General features: G+C 49.9%; 1 protein-coding gene across 8 annotated transcripts in view; it reads left to right on the top strand.

Moving 5' to 3' along the window:
* The window catches only part of Iqsec1 (IQ motif and Sec7 domain ArfGEF 1), a 336,298-nt gene that overhangs the window by 256,653 nt on the left and 52,240 nt on the right, over window positions 1-27,405 (top strand). The window contains exon 1 of one of the 8 annotated variants that reach the window (XM_050160335.1): window positions 951-1,108. The exons of 6 other annotated variants lie outside the window; for them this stretch is intronic. Coding sequence is in view for 1 of the 2 variants with exons in the window: in XM_050160333.1 (XP_050016290.1) it covers window positions 26,859-26,923 (65 nt within the window). In the remaining variant the exon portion in view is untranslated. Of the gene's footprint in view, window positions 1-950; window positions 1,109-26,609; window positions 26,924-27,405 lie in introns of those variants that run through there. One more of the 8 variants, XM_050160333.1, reaches the window with a different exon arrangement.

Below are 27,405 nucleotides of genomic sequence, written 5' to 3'. Positions count from 1 at the left end.
AGCTGAGTCCTTCCAGCCTCTCGCTTCGCCGCTTTTATGCACCAGAGGGCGCTGCTCGGATGCCTTACGGGGCCGGCTCCGGGTGCCCTTGCTCCACCTGCGGGGAGCGGGAGGTGGGGGGGTGCCGCAGGGCCTCTGCCTAGAAGGACAGTCCGGCTTTCAGGGTCGAGTGCTGTGTTGCTCCCCATTCCTCTGCTCTCCACTGCACAGCCCGCAACTCTTTCCCATCCTTGTCTTTTCCTTAGGTACAGCCCTGCGCACGCACCTTCCCTGTGCCTACCCCTTGCAGGCCCAGCTACCTTATCTAGGCCATTTCTTCCCCAAACTTGAGGTCCCTAGTCCAGACTGCCCTAACCCATTCTCAAAGATAGTTGCTAGGCTCCCTGAGGCCCATCCCAGCATTTATTTGGTGCCAAGTTCATTTCGCTAGCAGGATGAGGGTATCAGCCTTCAGGTCCAGATTCTCTGCCCTTCCTTCGCCCGACTGAACAGCTTGGGCCCTGGAAGGGAAGCGGAGGGGCGTGGTGCCCGAGTAGACCTCAGGAGCCTCTACGCTGTGTGACCTGAGCCAGTGGCTTGCCCTCTCTGGCCTGTCTCAGCAGGCTGCGAGCGTGGGAGGAGGAGCACTGGCCGCAGGGGCCGCAGTTCTCCTTGGGAGGGCCGGGGAGTGTGTCCCCGGGCTGCTTTTTGCCTGGGTGTTGACTTGGGGATCTTGAGGTGCGTAAGGGAAAGGCAAGGGTCTGTCGTGCAGACGACTCCGTGCCGGTTTTCCGCGTGCCGGGGAACCTGGCCTAACCGCTGCGGCGGCCCCGCGGCCTCCAGCGCCCTCCACTCGCCCGGGCTCGGGTGACGTCGTTGACTGGGGCGGCACCCGTCCTCCCCGCCCCCCGACACACACACACACACACACACACACACACACACCTTCGGAAGGGGGAAACTGAGTCCCGGCACAGAAAGGACCCCCCGCCAAGGTCACGTCGGGCGGGGGCGCGGGGTCAGGCTCCGATTCTGTGCGTCCCTGGACCCCGCGCCCCTCCGGCCCGACGCGTAGGGGCCGCGCTCTCAGCGGGTCGGCGCGCGCTCGGCGGCTGCGGGCACCTGAGAGGTAGGAGCGGGCTGGCCGGGAGCGGGGTACACTGGCGGGGCCGGGCTGTGCGGACCCCGGCCGGCTAGTGGTGCCGCGGTGGTTTCGCGCGCGCGCGTTGCGGGTTTGTAGGCTTGGCGGACCCGGCGCCACCGGCCTTGCTTGCGGAGCGGTGCGGCCCCTGGGACGCGGGGAGGACGCCGCCGAGCAGCTACTGCGCTCTGCGGACGGCGCGGCAGGGTGCCGGAGATCCGGGTGGGGGCAGGCGCCTGCCGCGCCAATGCGGTGCCTCCCGCTGTGCGGGGACTGAACCCGGGGGTCGACCTGTGCCTCTCACCTCCTTTCCCTCCCCCCCCTCCCCCACCACCTGGAGAAATCCCGTTTCCCGGTCCCGAGCCTGCAGGCGGGAGGGAGGTCGAAGCATCTCAGGAATTTGCTCCAGCCTGCTAGACGCGCCCGAGAGTGGGTGAAAGCTTAGTTTGGACTGAGGAGCCTGGGCGAGAGGGACCTGATCCAAAATTGGCCCTGCCCCTAACCCGCTGTGTGGCCTCAGGCAGCCCCTCCTGCTGGATCCTGGTCTGGAGGGAAGAGGGTCCTGTAGGTACCCTCAGTGAAATCAGTTCAAGTTCAAGGCTTAGGAGCCGCACATCAAGAGACCTCTGGGCTCAGTCCTGTATGGGACAAGAGGCAGACCTTAGGGGTGTGATGTACTGGGCGCTGGTAAAGGAAACCCATTCCTATGCTAGGAGCCTGGGCCAGGAACTTTTGGGTGAGGCTCGGTGTGAGAAATTCCACCTCCACCCTGAGCACAGCAGCTGCCCTTAGACTGTGCGTTAGCAGGCTGGGTCAGCCCAGATGTACAAGGACCTCACACACCTCCAGAAGTCCCAGGGAAAACCCCCTTCCATGTTTCTGCTGGGTAGTAACTACCCTAAATTGCCAAGCTGTAAACTGTCACAGCTGATCTCTCACTGGAGCATACTGAGCAAAAAGATGACAGTGGTGTCCCCTCCTCTGTCTCTGTCCATTCCATGAGACTTCCAAGGACAGCAGTGGTCTCTGCCTAGCCAGGCTTGTGTTGTGTGTTGTTCTGAGCATGCTCCGTTCCTGGTGGCCAGAAGCAGGAGTCTGGCTGTGCACTCTGCCAAGCCACTGTTCCCTTTCATGGCCAGCATCTACCTGTCTGTGTTCGCACTGGCCAGTCAGTGTAGCCCCTCACCAACTTCAGAACACCAACACCAGCTTGGCCTTCCCTACCCCTAGCATTGTGTTCTGTTTCTTATGGATGGCAGGGTGGCCAGACCCGTGAACCCACTTGCCCATAAGAGCCCAGGAGTTAAATCTGAAAAAAAAAAAAAACAAACCTGCACCCCTTAACCTCTTCCATCCTCGGTGCTAGAAAAGACAGGCGAAGAGGTGACTCTGAGTGCTACAGTGCCCACAGCCCAGCCCCTGAGTACTGTTATTCTGGAGGGAATACCTAAGAGTCTGAGGCCAGAGGGAGGCAGGGACATGTCCAAGGTCACATAGCACATTCCGGGGTTTAGGGGCCTAATCCCACCTCCCAAGCACCCCAGGCATTCTTGGGTAGCCACCGTCTGAGGAAGGTGCCACTGGACTGGAGGGGTCTGTGCAATGGAAGAGCAAAGAGAGGGACCAGTGCTCTCCCCCTGTGAGCGACTCTGGCTCCTGCAGCTTGCAAACATTAAATAATCTTAGGTCTTATGACTAAAGTTCACTAGTCTAGCGGCTGCTTAAAGGGCCCATAGCAGTCCCTGCTGTAGCTGTCCTGCTCTGCTCTGCCTGCCTCCCTACAGCAGGCCTCTTCCCCAGTGTGGGCAAGTACCAAGCCTGTGGCTGGAGAGCTGCCCCCACCCTGTGTCCTGGTAGTCCTTATACCAGCCTCCTGACACTGGCTTGGAGTTGGTGTATCTATGCCCCTCAGTGTTCCTAACCACGAAGCGCTAGCCTTGATGTCACCTCTCAACACAGCACAGTATGTGTGTGATGCCACTGTGTTTGAGGACAGTATCTTCTGGTGCCCCCTACCCACCACCACCACCACCACCCCCCAGACACCTTGCCTTGGCTTGGCTCCTGCAGGAATGAGCTCCCTATTCCTGCTACCTAGAAACCAGTTTCTCTTCTGTGTTCTCTTCTTTGTCACTTTTACCACTTCTGCTGAGCCCTGTGCAGGGCAGCATCATCACTATGGAAGGATACAGTGACTTTGGGCTGGTGGGACATTGGCTGTTACAGCAAGAGCCAGTTGGGATGCCAGGCAGTAGGCAGGCAAGTTCTTGGTGACTGAAGAGCTGTGTGACTTTCGCTCCTACCTCGTGCAATCCGTAACAGGCAGCTCACAGGGGCCTCACATCCATTCCATCTGCAATACCCCAAGTCAGTCTCTCAGCTTGCACAATACTTCTGGAAGCTTCATCTTCAAACAATATCACCCCTGCAGACCAGCAAAAAGAAGGCAGAACTTACTTTTTTCAACCTACAACCCAAAGGTTTCATCGTAGTGAGTTAATTACCTTAGAACACCAGTGGTCTGCCAGCCTGTGGGCCCAGACTCCCTCAAGGACGGTGTACTTGGGCCAGGATGGTTATACATATGAGGCTCGCGTTCGTGCTGACCACATGGGTCTCTGCATGCTGTGTGTGAGCTCCTGCTGCCTCTGTAGAAGGGAGCCTGTCTGCATGTGTCCTTCCTCCACAGGGCACAGAGATGGTGTAGGGAGGGAAAGAGACCTTGCCTGTCCCTGATGCTTGGGGCTAATATGAGTTTTCTCACGAACTGCACCCAGAAAAGAAATGCCGTGCCTTAGAAAGTAGTGAGTTCCTAGCCGGGCCGTGGTGGCGCAGAGACAGGTGGATCTCTGTGCGTTCAAGGCCAGCTCGGTCTACCAAGTGAGTTTCAGGACAAAATCCTGTCTCAAAAAAAAAAAGTGAGTTCCTTTTCACCAGTGGTTTACAAGGTGGAGTGAGCTTTAATGCTGTGGGGGGAGGGGTATTTAGCTCCAAGTTTCCAGGACCAATGTTGTGGTGTTTTTTACCTTGTATTAACTCTCCCAAGGATTGTTGTGGAACACAGAGGGGATGGCAGGAATCATGAGGGTGATTCAGTGTAGCCAGGCACAGGGCAGCTCAGTCAGATGCTGATCTGAGGCAGAGCTTTGGGCTTAGCCTGGGCATTTGGTCTGAAACAAACCAGGAAGAAAAGTGAGTGCCTTATGGCACATCCAGGGGCAGCGACTGGTGGCCCTGTTACTCATGAACTCGGGAAGCCTGGCAGTCCTAGAGCTGCCCTTGCTGAAGTGTCCCTCCTTTTAACCTGCTCTCCTGTAGTAGGCCAGGGCCGGAAGAGAAAGAATGGTTTGTGTCCTAGTTAGGGTTACTATTGCTGTGATGAAAGCAGCGTGGTGGTTAGGAGAGGGTTTATTCTTCTCAGTTCCACATCACTGTTCATCATCAAAAGCAGTGAGGGCTGGGACCCAGAGGCAGGAGCTGATGCAGAGGCCTTGCTCCTCAAGGCTTGCTCAGGCTGCTTCCTTATAGAACCCAGTACCACCAATCCGTGGGTGGCCCCATCCACAATGGGCTGGGCCATTCCATGTCAATCACTAATTTAGAAAGTGCCCTACAGGTTTGCCTACAGCCTGATCTTATAGAGGCATTTTTCTCAACTGAGACGCCCTCCTTTCTGATGATTGTAGCTTGTGTCAAGTTGGCACAGTTTGGTCGTGATGAGGATGGGTGGCAACAAGAGGGACTGAAAGGTGATGAACTTGGACATGATGAACAGGACTTGGAAATAGTCTTCTATGTCCTCAAGCAGGAGTTTAGATCCAGCTCTGTTTCATAGCTTTGAACAAGTCACTAGACCTTGCAGAGTCTCAGTTTTCTCCTATTCATTTATTTTTGTTTCAGTTTTTGGCTTTTTGAGACAGGCTCTTACTATGTAACTTAAGCTGTCCAGAACCCACTCCATATGTATAGTCTACGCTGGCCTCTTGACCCAGCAATCCTCCTGCTTCAGCCTCCTGTGTGTTGGGATTGCAGGTCGCACCACCATGCCTGGCTTTCTTTCTCATTGGGGTGATGACAACCCTGACCGCCAGCTAAGGCACAGATCAAGCACGCCGTATCTCGACAGTTATTTTTCGTTACTCCCTTTGTGGGAGATGACAGAAACCACCTAGAGCCTCAGTCCAAACAGCAATGTCAGGTCCACATTTACAGAGTAATAGCTGTGATAGATTTTGTTGTCAGAGCTGAGGTCACCACGGGAGCAAACAAGTCTGCAAGGAGGGTCGTACCTGTTCCCGTTCCTGTCAGACAGAAACAACAAGGAACGTGGGTTCTGCCCCATTAGGTGTGTTTTGTCTCTTACTGTCACCTCTTTGTGGCGAAGAGCCTTTTGAAGTCAACCCCATCTTTGTGTTTTCATTTCCTCCTGGATTTGTTGAGTAGGAATTTGGGGAATTCTGGTTCTAATCCTTCAGTTGTACCCTCGGTCTGTCTGCCCCTCTCCCACTCCCTTTGTCCTCTCTGTTGGAGCCTTGGGAGGGACTTTATGGTTTCAGTTCCTCCTTGAACTCTCCATTCCCATCTTGAGCTTTCTTGATGACCTCACACATCTGAGGAATTCAGTCCTACCCACAATCCACCTTTCACACATGGAACAGATCTGTGTGCAGTGAGGTCCCCCTCGCAGATTCCTCCCAGGCAGGTCGGCATCTCTGGGTGAGGCATTCTCTGTACTCAGTCTCCACTGTGTGTCCCTGCCCTCCCTGGGGTCCCAGAACCAGCTACAGGCTCTAGGCCACAGGTCCCTGCAGGGAAAAATGTCCAGAAGCAACCAGAGGGCAGACACTGCCCCTCCCCGCCCCACCCCACCAGCTGCTGCTCCTGCCAAACAGGTCCTGGGGCCTTGGGTCACATGTCCAGCCAGCGCTGACTCTGGCACTGGTGGATTAAGCAGGGGCTCAGGGTTTGACCCGTGCTGGCTTCTGACTGGGCAGAAGGCTGAAAAACCTCCACTGCGTTGGGCACAGAGGCTCCTCAGATGCTACTGTGGCCACCTTTCAGCAAGAGGCTCCACCCAGCACTGAATCCAGGTAAGGAAAACTGATGCCCCGCCCAGATCTTGGTGCTATCTAGAAACTGAAATACCCATCCCAGGCTCTTTTTATTTAAGTGTTTGGGGAGCTGGGAGGTGACTCACAGACTCTGGCCCTCAGCACTTTCTCGCCTGGTCTTAGTGCCTGCTGGAGCTTGCACACAGCACGGGATATCTACCCACCAACCCCTCTTTCCAAATGTGCCCTCTTCCCTGGGAGAGAGTCAGACTCTGGAGTCCCTCCTGGGCCAGCAGGCAGTTCCTGGCCTGATAGGACATAGCCCACTGGAGAAAAACAGCCTTCATTTCATCTCCACAAGAGGAGAGGAAGAGCTGAGGACCAGGTATATCAACAACCCTTCTCTTACCTTACAAAGTGGGGAAGACCCACCCATTTCACAGATATGGAAACCAAGTCTCCAAGATACTCTTCTGCACCCAGCCCCTCCCAGCATTTCAGTGGCCCGCCCACAGGGTCCTGGATGTTACAGGCTCTGCTGCTGGTCCTCAGTGGGTTTCCTGGGTTGTATGACAGAGGGGGGCAGTTCCTCTGGTGCAGAGAACCCAAGGTTTTGGGAAGGAAGTCAGGGAAAAGCCAGCACCTTGGACCCCATTCAGCCATGAACAGCCCTCCCCACAATGTGCAGTTAGCCACAGCTGTTGTGATTGACTTGGTGTTGTACCATACGGGTCACAGTGGTACCTATGTTAGCATGTGTTACTTTCTCAGGGACTCTGAAATGCTGTGGTGAAGAATGTGCTGAGACCCCACGCCCCTCGCATTCCGTAAATCTAGGCTCTGTTTTCACTGGCGTTGGATAGCTGAGATCCACTTAATCTTCTGGGGTTCTTAGGGCCCATCCCTTTCCTTCTGGGACTTTCTGTGTTGTGTGCATTGTCTAGTGACCCAGTGCTTGCTAGAAGTTCAGATCATGGTCAAGAACTCCACCCTGGAAGAGTGTACAGAAGATCGTGTATGTGCCCCTCCCCCGAGCGAGTCTGAAAAGCATTTTGGGGTGCCTGTCAGGTAATATAGTGATCTGTCACCTTGGGTGTATTTTTTTTAAAGGACCTCTGGCAGCTCGTTGTGAACTGGGCCCCTGGCAGCCACCTCCCTCCAGCAGGCATGCAGATTGTCAACTCTGGCACCAGATTGTCCTCATCAGCGGGGCTGGAGGGAGGCTGCAGCCTGGCACGGGGCAAACAGCAGGAATTGTGGGCAGGAAGAACGGCTCCTCTGTACCCAGTAAGGCCCCGGGCAGAGACTAGCCCCCTACCCCACCACCAGCTGATTCTGGGTTTAGAGTGGGGGTGGGGATGAGGCCTAGGAACCTGGCTCATGCCCAGCCTGGCTGCCAGCTGGCCACTGTGTGACCTTGAGCCAGCTCTGGCAACTGTCCTCCATGCTCCTGACTCAGTGGGGAGCCCAGGCTGGGTGGCAGCTGCAGGAATCAGTGGAGGCTGTGTCCTCTTGCAGAACCAAGCAAGCACATGCCACCTGAGGCACTAGGACTGAGAGCTGTGATGTGGGAGTGGGGGTGATTTGCCTTCAACAGTTACAACTAAATACCTTATAGGTTTTTGTGGCACACCAAGAAAAGACTGAAGGCAAAGCTAAGCCTGGCCTTAGTGACATCTGGACTTGCAAACTTCCTACCGCTGTCCATTTCCACCTCTCCCAGAGGGCTGGGGCATGGCTTTATCTCACCTCAGATCTAAGAAGGGAAGGTAGCAGGTGGCTGCATGCGACCATAGGTCATATATATTTTTTGGCCCTCACCTGTTTTCCCTGCTTCCTCCAAGAAAGCAATAGCCACTGTTGGCCTGGGGAGGGAGCAGGGACCAGAACTCTCAGCCATTCAGTGGGCCAGATCCTCAAACTTTTCCACTGTTGAAATGCTGTTTGTGCACCCACACAAGGACAGTTGGAGGCCTGCACTCCACTCTGGGCCTGAGGTCTGCATTCACCAGAATAGGGCCTTTGAGTCTTCACCAAAGAACCCTGGGAAAGTGCCTTATGAACTCTGGTCAAAAAGAGATGTGCAGATCCCAGCAGCATCTCATTTTTGCCCTTCCTGGCTGTGCATCTGGTTCAGACACATCTGCATCGATGGAGATGCCAGCCATGAACATGCAAAAGCCCTCTTGCTTCTGAGCCTGTTCCAAGTATGTATTTATGAAGGTGTGACGATACAGACAGGGACACAAAAGCTTGCTAACAACCAGTAGCCCTAAATCTGTGCTGAGCCTAGGGGCAAGTACACAGGCAGCTGACTGTTATCCAGAGAAAGGGTTATGTTCCCCCGTCACCAGGAAAATGACCAGGGACCTATGAGAAGATAGCTAACATGTATCTCCCCAAAGGAGCAGAGACATGAAGGTGGGCTTGGGATTCATTGGGCCCTAGGCTGCATGCATCTCTGGGCTCAGTCACAGTCTCCAGGTTGGAGCAGCCAGGCTGCAGTTTCGCAGCAAGACAGCAGGTGGCACCAGCCTCCAGCGGTGGTGGGTGGTCTGACCTAGCAGGCCTCTCTCCTGACTGGCTAGGCTTCTCTGCCCCTCACCCACACATGATCCCCGGGCCCCAAATGCAGTTATTGGTACCCCATCTTTTATCCCCTCTGAGGATTGTTCTACCAGCTGTGCCCTGGCTGTCTTCTAAGCCAATATAAATTTGCCCAGACCTAACCTAGAGATAACCGATAGAATCCCTCTTTTGCAGGCAGCATAGCTCAGCATCTAGAGTCGAGTGACTGGGTTCAGATCCCAGCTTTGTAGACTTCGAGATGAAATTTTGGTTACAGGAGAAAGCAGGGTGCCCCAATGAGTGGGCAGGTATCAGGCAGGGAGTGCTAGATAGAGCCATGTCATTCTGTCTATGAACAGAAAGAACAGGTGGCCACCCCTGCTGGAAAACTTGGTGACCATGGTCAGGGCCTCCCTCAATGCAGTATTAGGATGCCTAGTTCAGCACCTTAGCCCTGCCTCTTGCAAGCTGAGCACATTTGGGTTGAATCTGAGGTTCCTAAAGCACCTGGCAGGGGCACATCCCGTGCACACCAGGGGCTCAGGTTGTGGTGTGATTGGGGTGAGTGAGATGAGTGGGGGATGCTCCACTGATTCTGCGTAGAGATCCAGAGCACACTCACCCCTTTCTAGACAGGGTCGGATCTAAGTGTCTGTGGGGCCTAGGAATAAGTAAGGCCACATGGGCTTGGTTAAAGCAATGAAGAGTCTTGGCCAGCCATGTTTTCGAGTGTGATCCCAAGAGTTAATAAGTTCAATTCATTTTTGGAATAGCTGCCGTCTCTCTGTTTCACTTCATTTTCTCTTGGTGGAATTTTCTAGAGGCCGAATGCTGTGTTGACTAATGGAATGATACTGTTGTCTTTGTGTGCTGAAAGGATGGCTCTTAATTTTTTTTAATTTATTTATTAAATATTTCTGTCTCTTCCCCACCTCCGCCTCCCCTTTCCCTCCCCCTCCCCCAATCAAGTCCCTCTCCCTCGTCAGCCCAAAGAGCAATCAGGGCTCTCCGTCCCGTGGGAAGTCCGAGGAAAACCCTCCTCCGTCCAGGTCTCGTAAGGTGAGCATCCAAACTGCCTAGGCTCCCACAAAGCCACTACATGCAGTAGGATCAAAGACCCATTGCCATTGTTCTTGATGTCTCAGTAGTCCTCATTGTCCGCTATGTTCAGTGAGACCGGTTTTAACCCAGGCTTTTTCAGACCCAGGTCAGCTGGCCTTGGTGAGTTCCCGATAGAGCATCTCCATTGTCTCAGTGTGTGGGTGCACCCCTCGCGGTCCTGAGTTCCTTGCTCATGTTCGCTCTCCTTCTGCTCCTGATTTGGACCTTGAGATTTCAGTCCGGTGCTCCAATGTGGGTCTCTGTCTCTGTCTCCTTTCATCGCCTGATGAAGGTTAATATTCAGGAGGATGCCTATATGTTTTTCTTTGGGTTCTCCTTCTTATTTAGCTTCTCTAAGAACCCGAATTATAGGCTCAATGTCCTTTATTTATGGCTAGAAACCAAATATGAGTGAGAACATCCCATGTTCCTCTTTTTGGGTCTGGCTTACCTCACTCAGGATAGTGTTTTCTATTTCCATCCATTTGCCTGCAAACTTCAAGAAGTCCTTGTTTTTTACTGCTGAGTAGTACTCTAATATGTATATATTCCATACTTTCTTCATCCATTCTTCAATTGAGGGGCATCTAGGTTGTTTCCAGGTTCTGGCTATTACAAACAATGCTGCTATGAACATAGTAGAGCATATATTTTTGTTGCATGATAAGGCCTCTCTTGGGTATATTCCCAAGAGTGGTATTGCTGGGTCCATGGGTAGGTTGATCCCAAATTTTCTGAGAAACCGCCACACTGCTTTCCAGAGTGGTTGTACAAGTTTGCATTCCCACCAGCAATGGATAAGTGTACCCCTTTCTCCACAACCTCTCCAGCATAGGCTATCATTGGTGTTTTTGATTTTAGCCATTCTGACAGGTGTAAGATGGTATCTTAAAGTTGTCTTGATTTGCATTTCCCTGATCGCTAAGGAAGTTGAGCATGACCTTAGGTGTCTTTTGGCCATTTGAACTTCTTCTGTTGAGAGATCTCTGTTCAGCTCAGTGCCCCATTTTATAATTGGGTTGATTAGCCTTTTACAGTCTAGTTTCTTAAGTTCTTTATATATTTTGGAGATCAGACCTTTGTCAGTTGCGGGGTTGGTGAAGATCTTCTCCCAGTCAGTGGGTTGCCTTTCTGTCTTAGCGACAGTGTCCTTTGCTTTACAGAAGCTTCTCAGTCTCATGAGGTCCCATTTATTCAATGAGGCCCTTACTGTCTGTGCTGCTGATGTTATACGTAGGAAGCGGTCTCCTGTGCCCACTTGTTGTAGTGTAGTTCCCACTTTCTCTCCTATCAGGTTCAGTGTGTTCAGACTGATATTGAGGTCTTTAATCCACTTGGACTTGAGTTTTGTGCATGGTGACAGACATGGATCTATTTTCATTTTTGTACAGATTGAAATCCAGTTTTGCCAGCACAATTTGTTGAAGATGCTCTCTTTTTTCCATTGTATAGTTTTAGCTCCTTTATCGAAAATCAGGTGCTCATAGGTTTGTGGATTAAAGTCAGGGTCTTCTATACGGTTCCATTGGTCGACTTCTCTGTTTTTATGCCAATACCAAGCTGTTTTTAATACTGTAGCTCTGTAATAGAGTTTGAAGTCAGGGATGGTAATGCCTCCAGACGTTCCTTTATTGTATAAGATTGTTTTGGCTATCCTGGGTTTTTTATTTTTCCATATAAAGTTGATTATTGTCTTCTCCAGATCTGTGAAGAATTTTGATGGGATTTTGATGGGGATTGCATTGAATCTATATATTGCTTTTGGAAGAATTGCCATTTTTACTATGTTGATCCTCCCAATCCAAGAGCAAGGGAGATCCTTCCATTTTCTGGTGTCTTCTTCTATTTCGTTCTTCAAAGTCTTAAAGTTCTTGTCATATAGATCTTTCACTTCCTTGGTCAGGGTTACCCCAAGATATTTTATGCTCTTTGTGGCTATCATGAAAGGTGATGCTTCTCTGATTTCCCTCTCTGTTTCCTTATCCTTACTGTATAGGAAGGCAACTGATTTTTTCGAGTTGATCTTGTATCCTGCCACATTACTGAAGGTGTTTATCAGCTGTAGGAGTTCTTTGGTAGAGTTTTTGGGGTCGCTTATGTATACTATCATATCATCTGCAAATAACGAAAGCTTAACTTCTTCCTTTCCAATACGAATCCCTTTGATCCCCTTATGTTGTCTTATTGCTATTGCTAGAACTTCAAGCACTATATTGAAGAGGTATGGAGAGAGTGGACATCCTTGTCTTGTTCCTGATTTTAGTGGGATGGCTTTGAGTTTTTCTCCGTTTAATTTAATGTTAGCTGTCGGTTTGCTGTAAATAGCTTTTATTATATTTAGGTATGACCCTTGTATCCCTAGTCTCTCCAATACCTTTATCATAAAGGGGTGTTGGATTTTGTCGAATGCTTTTTCAGCATCTAATGAAATGATCATATGGTTTTTTTCTTTCATTTTATTTATATGGTGGATTACATTGATAGATTTGCGTATGTTGAACCAGCCCTGCATCTCTGGGATGAAGCCTACTTGATCATAATGGATAATTTTTCTAATGTGTTCTTGAATTCGGTTTGCCAGTATTTTATTAAGAATTTTTGCGTCGATATTCATGAGTGAGATAGGCCTGTAGTTCTCTTTCTTGGTTGGGTCTTTGTGTGGTTTTGGTATCAGGGTAACTGTAGCTTCATAAAAGGAATTTGGCAATGACTTTTCTGTTTCTATACTGTGAAATACATTAAGGAGAATAGGTATTAGCTCTTCTTGGAAGTTCTGGTAGAATTCTGCATTGAAACCATCTGGTCCTGGGCTTTTTTTAGAGGGCAGATTTTTGATAACTGCTTCAAGTTCTTCGCGACTAACAGGTCTATTTAGATCTTTCACCTGGTCTTGGTTTAGCTTTGGTATATGGTACTTATCTAAAAAGATGTCCATTTCTTTTGTATTTTCCAGTTTTGTGGCATACAGGCTCCTGTAGTAAGATCTAATGATTCTCTGAATTTCCTCTGTGTCTGTGGTTATGTCCCCCTTTTCATTTCTGATCTTATTTATTTGCGTGTTCTCCCTCTGTTGTTTAATTAGTTTGGATAGGGGTTTGTCTATCTTGTTGATTTTCTCCAAGAACCAACTTTTTGTTTCATTGATTCTTTGGACTGTTTTCTGTGTTTCTATTTTGTTGATTTCTGCCCTCAGTTTGATTATTTCCAGTCTTCTACTCCTTCTGGGCACATCTGCTTCTTTTTTTTCTAAAGCTTTCAGGTGTGCTGTTAAGTCCCCAATGTATGCTTTCTCCGTTTTCTTTAAGTGGGCACTTAGTGCTATGAACTTTCCTCTTAGCACTGCTTTCATCGTGTCCCATAGGTTTGAGTATGTTGTCTCTTTATTTTCATTAAATTCAAGGAAGACTTTAATTTCCTTCTTAATTTCTTCCTTCACCCAGGTGTGGTTCAGTAGTTGATTGTTCAGTTTCCATGAGTTTGTCGGCTTTCTGGGGGCAGCATTGTTGTTGCCTTCTAACTTTAATCCGTGGTGATCTGATAAGACACAGGTGGACACTGATATTCTTTTGTATCTGTGGAGGCTTCCTTTGTTTCCGAGTATATGGTCAATTTTTGAGAAGGTTCCATGAGCTGCAGAGAAGAAGGTATATTCTTTCCTATTTGGGTGGAGTGTTCTATAGATGTCTGTTAAGTCCATTTGTTTCATTACCTCCAGTAATTCTCTTAATTCTCTATTAGGTTTCTGTCTGATTGACCTGTCCATTGGAGAGAGAGGTGTGTTGAAGTCTCCTACTATTAGTGTGTGTGGTTTGATGTCTGCCTTGAGTTCTAGTAATATTTCTTTTATATAAGTGGGTGCTTTTATATTAGGGGCATAGATATTCAGAATTGAGATGTCATCCTGATGAATTGTTCCTGTTATGAGTATAAAGTGTCCTTCTCGATCTCTTCTGATTGATTTTAGTTTGAAGTCCGTTTTGTTGGAAATTAGTACGGCCACACCTGCTTTTTTCTTAGGACCATTTGCTTGAAAGACCTTTTCCCAACCTTTTACTCTGAGTAGATGCCTGTCTTTGTGGTTGAGATGTGTTTCTTGCAAACAGCAGAATGTTGGATCCTGTTTTCGTATCCAATCTCTTAGCCTGTGCCTTTTTATAGGTGAATTGAGACCATTAATATTAAGTGATATTAATGACCAATTGTTGTTTACTCCGGTTATTCTTATTGTTTTTTTGGTAGTAGAGTTTGTGTGTGTGTCCCTTCTTTGAGTTGTGCTGGTGAAGGTTCACTAGATGCCTGAGTTATTGTAGTCAGTGTTGGCATTGTTGGATTCCTTGGGTTGCGATTTTCCTTCTATTACTTTCTGTAGAGCTGGATTTGTGGCTACGTATTGTTTAAATTTGTTCTTATCCTGGAATGTCTTGTTTTCTCCATTGATAGTGAACACTAGCTTGGCAGGGTACAGAAGTTTGGGTTTGCATCCATGGTCTCTTAGCTTTTGAAGTACCTCTATCCAGGACCTTCTGGCTTTCATGGTTTCCATAGAGAAGTCAGGTGTAATTCTGATCGGTTTACCTTTATAGGTTACTTGGCCTTTTTCCTTTGCAGCTCTTAATATTCTTTCTTTAACCTGTCTATTTTGTGTTTTGATTATTATATGGCGAGGGGAAGTTTTTCTTTGATCCAGTCTGTTTGGTGTTCTGTATGCTTCTTGAATATTCAAGGGGATAACTTTCTTTATGTTGGGAAAGTTTTCTTCCATAATTTTGTTAAAAATATTTTCTGGGCCTTCGAGCTGTGATTCTTCTCCTTCTTCTATTCCTATAATTCTTAGGTTTGGTCTTTTTATTGTGTCCCATATTTCTTGAATGTTTTGTGATGAGAATTTGTTGGCTTTGCTGTTTTCTTTGATCAGTGCATTTATTTTCTCTATGGTGTCCTCAGCATCTGAGATTCTTTCTTCTATCTCTTGTAGTCTATTGATTATGCTTGTTTCTGTAGACTCTGCTCGTTGGCCTAGATTTTCCATATCCAGCTGTTCTTCCCTTTGTGTTCTCTTCCTTGCTTCCCTTTCAGTTTTCAATTCTTGAACTGTTTCCATAACCTGTTTGATCGTTTTTTCTTGGTTTCCCAGGGTCTCATGTACATATTTACTTAATTCTTCGAACTTTTTGTTATTCTTCTCATCCATTTCTATAAGGGTGTTTATTACATATTTTTTAAGGGATTCTATTGCTTTCATAAAGTCGATTTTTTCCACTTCTTCTGTGTTAGGGTGTTCAAATCTTTCTGTTGTAAGATCTTTGGGATCTGGTGTTTTCATGTTGTTTTTCTGATTATTGGGTGATGTTCTGCCTTGGCGCCTGCCCATCTCCTCCTTTCAATGCTATCTAATTTGTCTTTTAAAATCGGATCAGGTTTCTCTGCTGGCCAGAGGCTTCTCTTACTAATTGCCCTTGCTCTGTTTCCTGGCTCCTGCCGGGGGCCAAGAACCCTCTCACCCCTAAGAAGGGTTTTCCGGAACAGGTCCCGGCTCCCCGTTTGCCAGGGCCCTCGCCAACCAAAGGCCTACCTCTTTGATTTAATTGTATTGGGGCGATGTGCTCTCGGTGTTGCTCTGGTCCCTGCCGCCTGCGACCTCTGCCACCACGCCGGTCCCCTCCAGTCTCGGCCGCAGCCGTTGTTGCCTGCCTGCGCCTCCCAGCTCCGTCTGCCGGCGCCTCGGCTCTTAATTTTTGATACGGCAAATATTGGTAGCTATAGCCCTCGTGAACAATTTGCAGATCCTCAAAAAAGAGTGAAAAGAAAGACAGGCATCATGGTACAAGCCTATAATCCTAACACTTGGGAGACTGAGGCAAAAGGATTGTCATGCATTCAAGGCTAGCCTCTGCAAAATCAGTGGTTAAAAAAAAAAAGAGCATAAGGCTGAAAAGTTCGAGTGTCACTTGCCTGTATTGGAAAAAGATTATAAATACATGCTAGGGAAAGGACAGCTGATAATTGTTTCAACGTGGGACAAACAGGAATGTGGGAATTACAGCCAGATAATGCTCAGCCACTCAGAGAGCCCAGCCATGACTCAGTATCAGGTTCTTGAGACTAGGCAGGTGGCTAGACACTCAGGGGTAGTTCCGGATATGTGATGAAGTCCTAAGTCCAGCTGAGCTGAGCCAGGCCATTTTGGCTCAGAGCTACCCATGCCCCCAGTGCCAGCTGCTGGCCTGGAGTCTCAGGATCTCCTATGTAGGAGGCCCTGCAGGCAATATCAGAAGTCAGAGACCTGTATGTCCCTGTGGGAAAGGTGAGAGAGAGCAGGTCTGAAGTGTGACCTCCCAGGCTCAGGGTGCCAATGAGGCTGCCACCTGGTGGTCAGTGGTTGGAGGTTACTGTCTAGAGCTGGTTCCTGGTTCTGTGCCTGGCTTCTGAGTGTGTGCAAGAAGAGGGCATGGAGGAGAACAGCTCCATATGAGAACCCTTTATTCAAGCCTTGTGTTCCTCACTTACGTGGGAAACGTGTAACTTACATGTTAACTTACATGGTTAAGTCTTCAAAATATACTAGAGGACACTGGGGGATGTCCCATCCCCCTGGTTCCTCTGCGTTGGGGACTACAGAAAAGCTTGTAGTTTCCAGCGACCTGGCTCTCTCCTCTAGACTTTGCCCATCATGGCTCAGATTCTCGTATCTTATTCCACTTCCATGTTTATGTATGCTAGTATATATAAGCTTTACTGCCCTTATCTTTCTTTGGCCTCCCCAATGCTAAGCAAGTCCTCTGTTGCTGAGCCATAGCCCAGTCCCTCAGCCCCTGCCCCCATTTTTCAGCATCAACTGTGGCGATGAGAACAGACACCGTCTGACACCTTGAGCAGCCTGCTGTTCTTGCTTGGCACGAGGACATAGGCATTATTATCTTTTATGTGGAAAGGGTTTGAGGTTCAGAGAGGTCCTTAATTTGCCCACATTGTACAGCTAGAAGACAGCAGAGCCAGGAATCAAAAGCAGGGCTGGCGGATGCCAGATAGCCCTCTTGGTGGCTGTAGCCCACGTAGCCTCGCTCCAGAGCAGCCCTTGGAGTAGCGTGTGGCCTTGTTTGCTCTTTTACTTCGTTGACTCCCACCTTGCTTCTCTGTGGTTGAAATCCACCTGAAATAGATCTGCTGGGGCAAAACAGGGATGACAATGGGTCTCTGAGCCCCACCACACATAAAGGGAAGGCGCAGGGGATTGGGGTGAGAGACATTGCTTGTTTTCTATCTCCTCGTCTCCTGTTCCGGTCTTCCCATCATTTTCCAGAAGAGCTTTGTCCTGCACCAGAGCCTTTGCCCCAGCTTCCCAGGTACACAAACAAGCCTTATTTGCTGCTCTAGAGCCTGGATGCCCTGTCCAGTGCTGCCTAAACCAGCTAGATGACCCTGAGCAAGGGAATTAACCTCTGTCTCCATTGCCAGTTGAATGGGGATATGGTCAAGATTAGCTAAGGTCACATGTCATAAGCTCATAAGCATTTAGATACCTTAGCTTTGGTTTTATTGTTTTGTTTTTTGTTGTTGCTCTTGGAGAACACACACACACACACACACACACACACACACACACACACAAGTGTTTTGCCCTGGAGCCATAGCTGTAGTTCCTTTTGGCTTTGTTTATTATTCCTTTTGTCTTAATTTGAGATGCTGCAGAGATATCCTTGACCCATGGTTCAGAAGGTATCATATGCCCCCCAGGAAGAAGGCAGCTCCTTCCAAGGGGCCCCAGGCCTGTTGCCACTGTCATCAAGCCTATTCCATTCCCTCATGCCTTCTCCATGGTCACTCTTGCTTGTTCCCATACCAAGAGGTAAGCCTGTGGCCAGAAGACCCAGGCAGCCCCAGCCCTGCCATGGAGGTGCTTGTAGCTCTTAGGTGGCTGGGTGCTATGTGTCCTAGGGTCTTCTGCAGATGTTCTGGCTTGTCTGAGTCTCCTCCATTTGTCCAGTATTTAGAAAGTCATAGTTACTCTGAGTCTTCTGGGGGAGTACTCACCCTAGAAAATGTGCCAGGATGGCAGTACTGGCTCTGCTGGTTCAATTTTCATCTAAGGTGTGGAAGGCAGTTGGTTACCCATGCAAGCCCAACCACACAGCAGGGCACCCTGGGAGCAATGGTATATAGCTGACTGGCCACTAAAGAGAAAATGCACTGGAAAGTAGCATTTGTCCCAGTCCTGTGGGATGGTGGGTGGCAGGCTAGATAGCCAGGGTGGTTCTGTTGTCCAGCTCCTCTCAGTGTCCTCAAAGGGTGGAATCATATGGGATCAGGAAGACAATGCAGCCCAGCCTCTCCCCTGACTGTATGGTGTACTCAGTGTGAATTACCAGTAACCAGGGTAATGGTCTCTGAGGTGACGCAGCTGGTGGCTGGCAAGCTGAGCAAACACTGCTAGAAAGCATAAATTGCCTTCCCAGCACCCCAGGGGGTCCAGCCCTGGCTATCTTTGCCATTGAACATAAATTACAGTTGATTATGAAAATTGCTAGAGACCAGAGGAACTGTGGGTTGTGTCACTTGGAAGATGCTGGCTGCAGGAGCTGAGGGGCTCCTTAGTATATTCCGGGGTGGGGGGGGGCTCTCTCACTAGCCCAAGGCCCACCACAGACTACAAAGTTACTGAGATTTCTCCCTAGCCAGCAGCAGGCCTGTAGTTAAATTCCAGCTCTGTCACACTGGCTGAACGGCCTTGAGGCAATCAGTTTGGCTTTCTAGGGTCTCCATTTCTCCGTAAACTCAAGAGTGCGTGCTGGAAGTGTTTCAGGGACAACACAGCTCAAACCTGTACTGCTGTCTGGGGTAGTAGAGTGTCTGGGGCATTGAGTGCTGCTCCTGCTTGGCCTGCAGGGGGCAGCAAGGGGCTGGGGCAGAGCCCAGTTCGTCTCTGCAGTGGATATGGGCTGTGGAGGCTTCCCTTGCCTGGTCCCTGGCAACCTCCTCACTTGCCTTGGGCAGACCTGACTGAATCTTTGACTGGATTTGACTGTGGCGTTTCTTATAATGCATGGTATGGTGCTCAGATTTCCACTGCTTACAGAGCAGGTGCTGACAGTGTGAGATTCAGGCCACAAGTGAGCTTCCAGGTGGGCCACAGACTCCATACCAGGGGGACACTCTGGAGGAGTCACTCTCCTTCCACTGCCCCCTCAACCCTTCTGGGTGTTTCGAGAACAAGGTATTCATCAGAGCCAACGTCTTCAAGTGCCTGTCACCCAAAAGGTTCAGTTACCTTTCTTGTTTACATGCATAGTGACATTATTATATGTTCTGCAGCTATCAGAGCATGCACGTGAGCAAGAAGTACCCACCTGTGCCACATTCTCCTTAACGGGGGTGGCCACTGTCCAGTGTGCATACCCAAGCACGCACACACACCTCTTTCTGTTTTCTTCCTGCCAAGCTGTACGTGGAACCCCCAGCCCTGTGCATGCTAAGCAGATGCTCCACCTCTGAGCCACACCCCAGCTCCACTTTTTTCTATCTCAAACACAGCACTCCTCAGCTTCCTTTTAGCAAGATTTCTTGAAGGTCAATCCCTTACAGGTGTGAAAAGCATCCTTCTGTTGGATTACTTGAGCAGCCTCCTGTCAGCTGGGTTCTCCCCGACTTGCCTATCTCCAGACTATAGAAGACGGAGCAGGCTTCTGCAGCAGTGTCTGGTTTTGTTGATTTCTTGACATGTGAACATGCACTTCATGCCGTGGATTGCTTGAGGAGAGCTGTTAAACTGACTTTCAACAAAGGCGATTCCGGTGGTAGCTGGGCAGCTGCATTATCACTGTGGGGAGCATTCACCTGGGGATGATGTGCCCCCCCTGCCGAGTCTGCCACTCAGCATGCAGGTGTGACTCACCTTACTGGCTGGAGGTGGCTCCATCACTTAAAGCTGTGTTTCTTAGGAGGAAACTCACCCTCTGGGTGCCAAGACCTCTGTGATCACATTGGAAAACAAGCCCCATGTTGTAGAATTGCTGTCAGGCTTATGTGAAGTCCAAGAACGGGATGACACCAAAAACTATGCATTATCTCAACCCTCTCACCCAGGCCAGCCTCAGCCTCCTGGAGGCAGGCCTGTCTTGGCGTCCTGAGGTGCCTAGGCAGGGCATGCCTTGGAGCAGGTGGAAATAATGCTGCAGCAGTCAGTGTCCATGATCAGTTTTCATGTTCATACCAAATATATCTCCACCCTTCCAGGATGCTACCTCTGTCATTCCCAGCCAGTGTGCTAGGGTCCCACTGGTCGAAGTCTTCCCACTGGGACAAAAGAAGGTGTTGTTTAAATCAATTACACAGAGAAGATTGCAGGGGGGAATGTTAACCCACTTAATAGTGGCTGGTGTCTCAGGAGCCCTTAATGGCATCCATTTGCCAGGCAGGCGCCCCAGCCCTTGTTATAAAGGAACACATCTATTCATTAAGCTGAAGCTGCCAGGCCCAGGCCTGGCACCACCCAGCCAGCTGCTCTTGGCCGTGAATTCAGTGCTTAGGAATAAACGGGTCTGCTCTGCCATGGCCCCTGAAGTGGGGAAATCAAGTGGGCTGGTCTGCAGGAGGACAAGCCCTTGCAGCCTTCAGATAGGTTTTGCTAGGTCCCTCGATATCTCTGCCTGCTTTAATAGTCAGGTGAACCCTTGTTTAGATGAATCTGGAAGGAAAGAAATTCATGCCTACAGTGGCCAAGGTGTCAGTTTATTTTGTCTTGTTTATAAACTTCAACCAGAATACTTCTTTTCATGTTGGGCTCTCCTAGAAAACTGCACACAGGACCAGCACTTTTGGTTTCCTCTGGCTTTTCTAGAATCTGTGGAGTCCAGAGGGGTGAAGGAATGGCTCAACAATATTTATTGATCACCTACTATAGACCAGGGACAGGAAGAGCCAACAGTTTCAGAACATCACTCTGGTGGAAGTGACCACCAGTAGGCAAATGCTAAGCAGGGTGATTATGGATCAGGGTGAGCTCATTCATTCATTCATTCCATAACCCAGCTATGACGGCTCAATGACACATTTAGCAAGCACAGAATTGGTACACCAGCCATGGGTTCAAATTCTTAATTCATTTTTGTTTTTAACACTGCCAAGCCCGGATCTCTTCTTTCCTCCGGGTCATTGTTCATTCAGTCCAGGGCCTGCATCCAATTAATACCTGGGGTCTAGCTTCATGGTTAAGTTCATGATTGGGAGCCAGGTGTACCTAGTTTATCAACCAGGCACTAGCTGTGTGTCCTTAGGTAACTTTCTCCAGCTCTCATGTCTCAGTTTATCTGTGAAAGGAAGGCTTGCTGAGGATTCAGTCTGATGGCTTCTGTAAAGTGCGACTTAAGAGGTAACAGTTCTTTTTGAAGAAGAGGAGAGGCTGGGAGGGAGGGAAGAGACCGAACCTGTCCAAGACCCAAGATCACACACTAAACCATGGTGCTTTGGACCGTACCAGAACTGTTGGGTCCTCAAGCTATGAGCATCACTACTGTAGGAAGCAGCCAGGTTAGAAAAGGATGCTTATTCACTTAGCATGTTGGCTGCTTTTGAGTTCTTGCCCTCTGGAAAGTAAGGGTGGAAGAGGGGAGGAGCTTCAGGCACCAGGGTGCAACCTTGTACTGGCCCTGGCTATGTGCAATACGGTCACCACTACCCTCACAGTAACCTTTGGGTTGAAGATGCTATGGGCCTGAGCAACGTGGTGAGGCTGGGGTAGCTATGGTCATCCTATACTTTCTCTGAAGACCTGTTGTAGCACCCTTCTACCACTCTCCCACGAGGGATAAGGAGCTAAAATGAGGGCTTTTGCTGAGGTTGTAGGCACTAGAATTGAAGTGTGCCAGGCAATGTGGCTAGTGTGTGTGTGTAAAAAGGACAGCTGGTGGCTGACAGAGATAGCGAATCTTGGGTCCCTGGCCCAGCAGGAAGACTAGCCTTGAACCATATCGTTTGCCCTTGGACAAAGACTTTTGAAGCCTCAAGCCCACACCTCCAGGCCAGGAAGGTGGGGTCTGCTCACAGGTACACAAAGGATATGGGACACACAGGGTCTCTACCATCACCTTCTTACACTAATGTGTGAAGGGTAGTAGTGGGCACTGGGGACCCGGAAATGCACAAGTGTCTAAGGAGATCCTGAAAGAAGGACCATCTTGGCCTCTTTGTTCATGCAGGAAAGCCCTTCTGGTGCCTGGGTTGTTTTCCTCAGATCCTAGTGCAGGGCCATCCTGTGTGTTCGTTTAAACTTTAAAGGCTGCAGATCAAGAGCCCCTGAGGCTCCCCTTACTCCCAAATTCATCCTGTTTACCTTTCTTAGGGAGTAAAGGAGAAGCCCTGTCTGTAGGCTTCTTCTGTGAAAATTGATCCAAGTTTGAAATGGGAAGTTGGTCCCTCTTAGAAAAACCTTTGTTAGAAAGACCTTTGTTTACCTGTTTGTCCTAGGGCACACATCTCCTCACTCCCCAGAGGTCACACCTCAGACCTCTGGGTCTGTCTCTGTTCTGTTTCTCCCAGTTTGGGTGGTTTCTATCTGTTTGGTTTTGAAACAGGATCTCATGTCATGGCCCAGGCTGGTCTCAGATTCAAAGGTACAAGCAATCTTCCTTCCTCGACCGCCCGAGGACCTGGGACCATAGCCGTAGCCCACTCAGCTTGGCTCTTAGACCTTCTTCACTGCAGCCAAGTCACATGACTAAGTTGTACTCCCTGACTGTGCTACCAAGGCAGTGTGATACTGGTGGAGAGTGTGGCCAAAAGCCTGTTTCAGTGACAGTGTCTGGTACATACCCACAGGCTCCTAAGTTTCCCTGTTCACACAGGAGGGTTTGCAGCTCGGAATGAATGGCCATTGAGCTTCCCCGCTCAGCACAGAGCCTGGCTGGGATAGAAAGTTTCCAGCAGAGTGGTCAGTCATGTGTTAATGATTAACAGGCAGGGGCCAGCAGCTTGATTCTGCGGAGAAGCTCCAGGTGATCTTCCTGGCCTACTGCAAGGTACATCCAGGTGAGAGGCTCAGAGCAGCTCTGTGTGCAGGGTTTCTGTGGACCAGCTCTGGTGGACTTGAAGACCTTTCTTGAGGTCGCTAAATCAACTAGCATTGCTTTAGTCCTTTGCAGCACAACGTCTTTTACTGACTTCTTTGCTGTGCTAAGGTTTTTACAAAGTAATAAACATGGTTTAAATTTTCAGTATTTTTAAATTGGGCTGGAGAGATGTGTCAGCATTAAGAGTCTGTACTATTTATTCTTGCAGAGGTCCAGAGTTCAGAAGCACCCACGTCAGGTGATCCACAGCCTACATGTAATTCTAGCTGCAGGGGATCCAGTACCCTCTCCTGGTCTTTAAGGGCACCCGCACTTATGTGTACATATCCCCCCCACACACATACATTCACACCTAAAAAAAATTAATGTTTTTGAAAACTATCAGAAGTCAGACAGTGTAAGTCTCCTTTGAAGCTCTTTCCCACCATTGTCCCAGTCAGACTTCAGGTGCAGGGGCCAAGGACTCTCTGGGATCCCCAGTTCCCCTTTCATGGCAGCCATTGGTACCTCTTCCTTGTGTCTCTTGTAAACAGTGGTCTGGGAGGGCTGTGGTATAGCTCAGTGGAGTGCTTGCCTAGCCTGTCCCACATCCTGGGTTCATCCCCAGCATAGCAGAAAGCAAGCACAGTCTCAGTGCCGTGTGCTTACAGTCCTATGGAAGCATGCTCACGCTCCTGTCTGATGAAACAGAGCCTATTCTATGGCCTTATATATCTTCCAATGCCTCCCCTCCACCCCCTGGCACTGTCGCCGCAGCCAGAGCATTTGTAGTGTCATGGCCACTGTCTGTTTAGTGTGAGTTTCCATTGATGGGTCAGGCAGTATTGCAGGATTTATTTCTAAGAATAAGAATTAGGCTCTCATGTGCACAGACTACCTGACCTAGTCTGTTGATTTCATTGCTGTCTCCCCCACAGTGTTTGCTGTCTACTCTAGCAGTTCCTGCCTAGGCACAAGGTCTGCTTGGATGAACAAATTTCACCAAGTGGCTGGGGCCAGTGTGAGTCTCCTGGTGGGGATTTGAGATTCTTCTGGGAAGGGCTGGACAGCTTTGCAGGCCACATGTCTCCCTTGCAACTGTGTAGTTAGTTAATGCAATAACTGAGTGAATGAGCACAACTCCCTTCTAATAAAACTTTATTAATACAAAGACAGACAATGTGCTAGATCTAAGTCTCAGCCAAACCTTTTGATATATGTATCTGCTAGGTACCCAGGGACCCAGGGTCCCCAGAGTAGGCATAGGGTGGCTGCAGGAAGAATAGGGCCAGCTCTTCCTCACATCTATGACATAGCTTACTCACTTAAGGAGGGAGGCTCAGTAGAGAAACTGGAGGCAAAGCGGGGAGGTTCTGACTTGGACGAGGGGTTAGTCTGGGAGAAGAGACATGGAATTTGAACCCCAAAGTCTCAGTCATGAACCAGGCAGACTGGGAGTTCGGAGGACTGAGTAAAGCTTAGCTGTAAGAAGCTTACTATTACTTACTGTTGGCAAGGCGGGCAGGAGGGAGGGATTGGGAGCAGTGCTGGAGAGATGGCCTATAGCCAGGCCACATGAGCCTTAGCCAGCCAGATGTTGGGAGGAGCTGGGCTTCACCCTGACAGCTTGGGCTGTCACATGTCTGGCCATGGAGAGCAGGGAGACTGTCAGAAGCCAAGAGGATGGTAATATGTTGGGATTATGGTATCTAAAACAGGCCAAAGCAATCAGCTCAGGACTAAAACCCAGGCCCAAACTGGATCTAAACATTCTTACGACTTGGTTGCTTCCCACATCTCTTAGAGAAGCTCCTATTTACCCCTCAAGGCCTAATCCAAAATGCCCCCATTATTGTGACCTTTCCAGGGTTAGTAACACCATATTAAGATATACTTGTTACTGTAGTGTTCCCTCATTGGGGACAGGGTACATGCTTCTTAATGCTGGGTAAATTTAATCAGGATATTGAATCAGCTAGGGTAGAGATGTCTGATAAGTTAACACTCTGAAGAAATTGGGACTCTGGGGACTACAAAACTTGCCAGAATGGGAGGAATAACAACTGATTCTGTCTGGGTAGTCATTTCTGCAGAAAAATCAACATTCTCCATGTCTCCCAGCCAGGACTTTCCTTATTCCCATGCACAGTCATTTGCTATGAATTTGCCAGGCATTGGGGCAAGAGCGGGATGTGCTGTGTTCAGGAAGATAAAATCAGGAGATAGAGGCATTTGACTTGCAGAGACTCACCCCACAACCACACCACTTGCTCACCGGGGAAAGCTGACTCCATCTAAATCTCAGCCTAAACTTTGTTGCCAAGACCAGCCTGGTCGGCTGTGTGCCCTGGACCTGGAAGGAGTGCCTGAGATTCCTGGTGGATCTGGATGGCTTGACTGGAGCCTGCTTCCCCTGAGTTCCTGAAGCTGGGCCCGGAGGGATCCCTCTTGATTCTATTTGTATCACCTATTTTTAGAGGGCAACTGGGACAGAGTTTGGAGTTTTCTTCTGGCCTCCCCACAAGTAGCGATTGCCGTCCTGTCTCCTGCCACCTCCATACCTCACCCTAGCCAAGTGGATGCCAACTATGGCCACTGTGTCTGAGCATGGGAACTTCTGTAGCCTTCTAAAGTGGATGAGGAGTGGTGCTGCTTCACACTTGTCTTTCAGGCATCTTTCAGGGTTCGCCCTGGTCATTGGTTAGATGTGCTTGGCAGAAATGCTCATTTTCATCCTTGGCCTTTTGCTGAAAATTAGCCTTCCTACTGATGAGCAAGAATTCTTTCTGGGAGATGGGAGTATTATCAGTATGCAGTTGTCAAAATGCAAGTATTTCTTCCCCCTCTAAGACCTTTTGATCTAGGTCTCACCAGCCCAGGTTGGTCTTGAACTCAGGATCTCCTGACTCAGTCTCCTAGGTTCTGGGATTACACAGACTCGTGTCACCTTGTACAGCCTGTGTATTTTTAACACTGCCAATGGATGTGTACAAGATGCTCCCACATTCGCTCCTGCAGCCTCTGCACTCCCCTCTGCCCCCTTGCTGGTGGGGTGTTCAGGGTGGGTGTTTGATTTGTGTCTATCTTCTTGCTCTCTCCTTGGATATGTGGCCATTCTACCAGTGTTGGTACCGGGCACCTTGCCTGCTTTGTGTGTAATAAATGAGTTAAGTATACACAATGGGGTCGATCAGCAAGCTGTGAGAGCTTGTAGATGGGGAAGGAGAGGGCAAGGGAGGGTCCTCACTTCAGTCTCCTTATCATTGAATGGGGCCTGGAGATAACACTTCACAATGCTGCCCACTGGTCTGGGTACCAGTAAAGCCCCCTACGATTCTGTTCGTTATTGCTTCTAGCGTGTCACTGGCGGCAAAGGGTGTGTGGGTATGTTTGGCGAGAAGCAAATTACTTTCCACCAGATCTGGGGCAGGCGCGTCTGAGCCCTGGAACGACTTGTTGCTCCTCTGTTTGGGGGTGCAAAGTTTTGTATGCTGAAGCTAGTCAGGATTGGCGCAGATTGAGGTTTTCGGCGCGCTCTTACCTGTTGCGCTTACACGTAGGGAAGACGAGGGCTTGCAGTCCCCCCCACCCGGTGCTGCAAGCTTGAGACTCTTCTGCTGCCTTGGCAAGAGCAGAATCTGCGCTCCTCCCGGAACTCACGGCTCTGGCCCCGCCTCCCAAAGAGCCCCACCCCCGCCCGGTGGCCCCGCCCCCTCCCGTCCACATTCCTCGGGCCGGACTTGCGCTACGCCAGGCAGGCGGCGGCCGGAGGGTCGCTCAGGGCCGGCATTTGTACTCCGGGACGTAGGGCTACGTGAACCCACGGGCGCAAGCCGGAGGGACAGGAGAGGGCGAGTGGTGGGCGGACGGGTCGTCGGGGATCGGGTCCGAGGTCCGGCGGCCGCGGTGGGAGTCGCGGACGCGCGGCTCGGCCTGGGTCCCCGGGCGCCGGCCCGGGCCGCTCCTGCGGCCACCGTCATGTGGTGCCTGCACTGCAACTCAGAGAGGACCCAGTCCCTGCTGGAGCTGGAACTTGACAGCGGGTAAGGCCGACCGAGCAAGAGCAGAGGCCGGCGGAGGGAGGTGGGCCCCGACCGGGGCGGGGTCGTCAGCGGTGGGGATCCTGTGTGCCAAAGGGGGGCTGCGGGGATGGGTGTGACTGTCAGGGCAGAGCGCCCGGCCTGCCCAGGACCGGGTCTCTGTTAGAGAGGGTATGTAAGGAAAGAAGTGGGTTGTGGGCACAGGAGTTCTGTGGGGAAGAGTGGGAAACTAGATTTGTGTGTGTGTGTGTGTGTGTGTGTGTGTGTGTGTGTGTGTGTGTGTGTGTGTGTGTATCAAGGGCAAGACAACAAATGGCTTGTAGTCTGTATCAGGGAGGGTAACCAACTCTGCCTGTGTCTTGTATCCGATTTCAGTGCACATACTTCCAGGGGCTTCTCCTACAAGTATAATTGTTAGAGACCCTGGGTCTGTCTGCATTTATGTATACACTGTGTCAGGGAGACTCCAGCATAAATGTGCGCGC

This window comes from Alexandromys fortis, unplaced genomic scaffold (assembly GCF_014885135.2).
Source record: "Alexandromys fortis isolate MF-2015 unplaced genomic scaffold, M_Fortis_MF-2015_v1.1 scaffold_111, whole genome shotgun sequence".
Classification (NCBI taxonomy): domain Eukaryota; kingdom Metazoa; phylum Chordata; class Mammalia; order Rodentia; family Cricetidae; genus Alexandromys; species Alexandromys fortis.
This window is presented reverse-complemented; position numbering and strand designations above follow the sequence as displayed.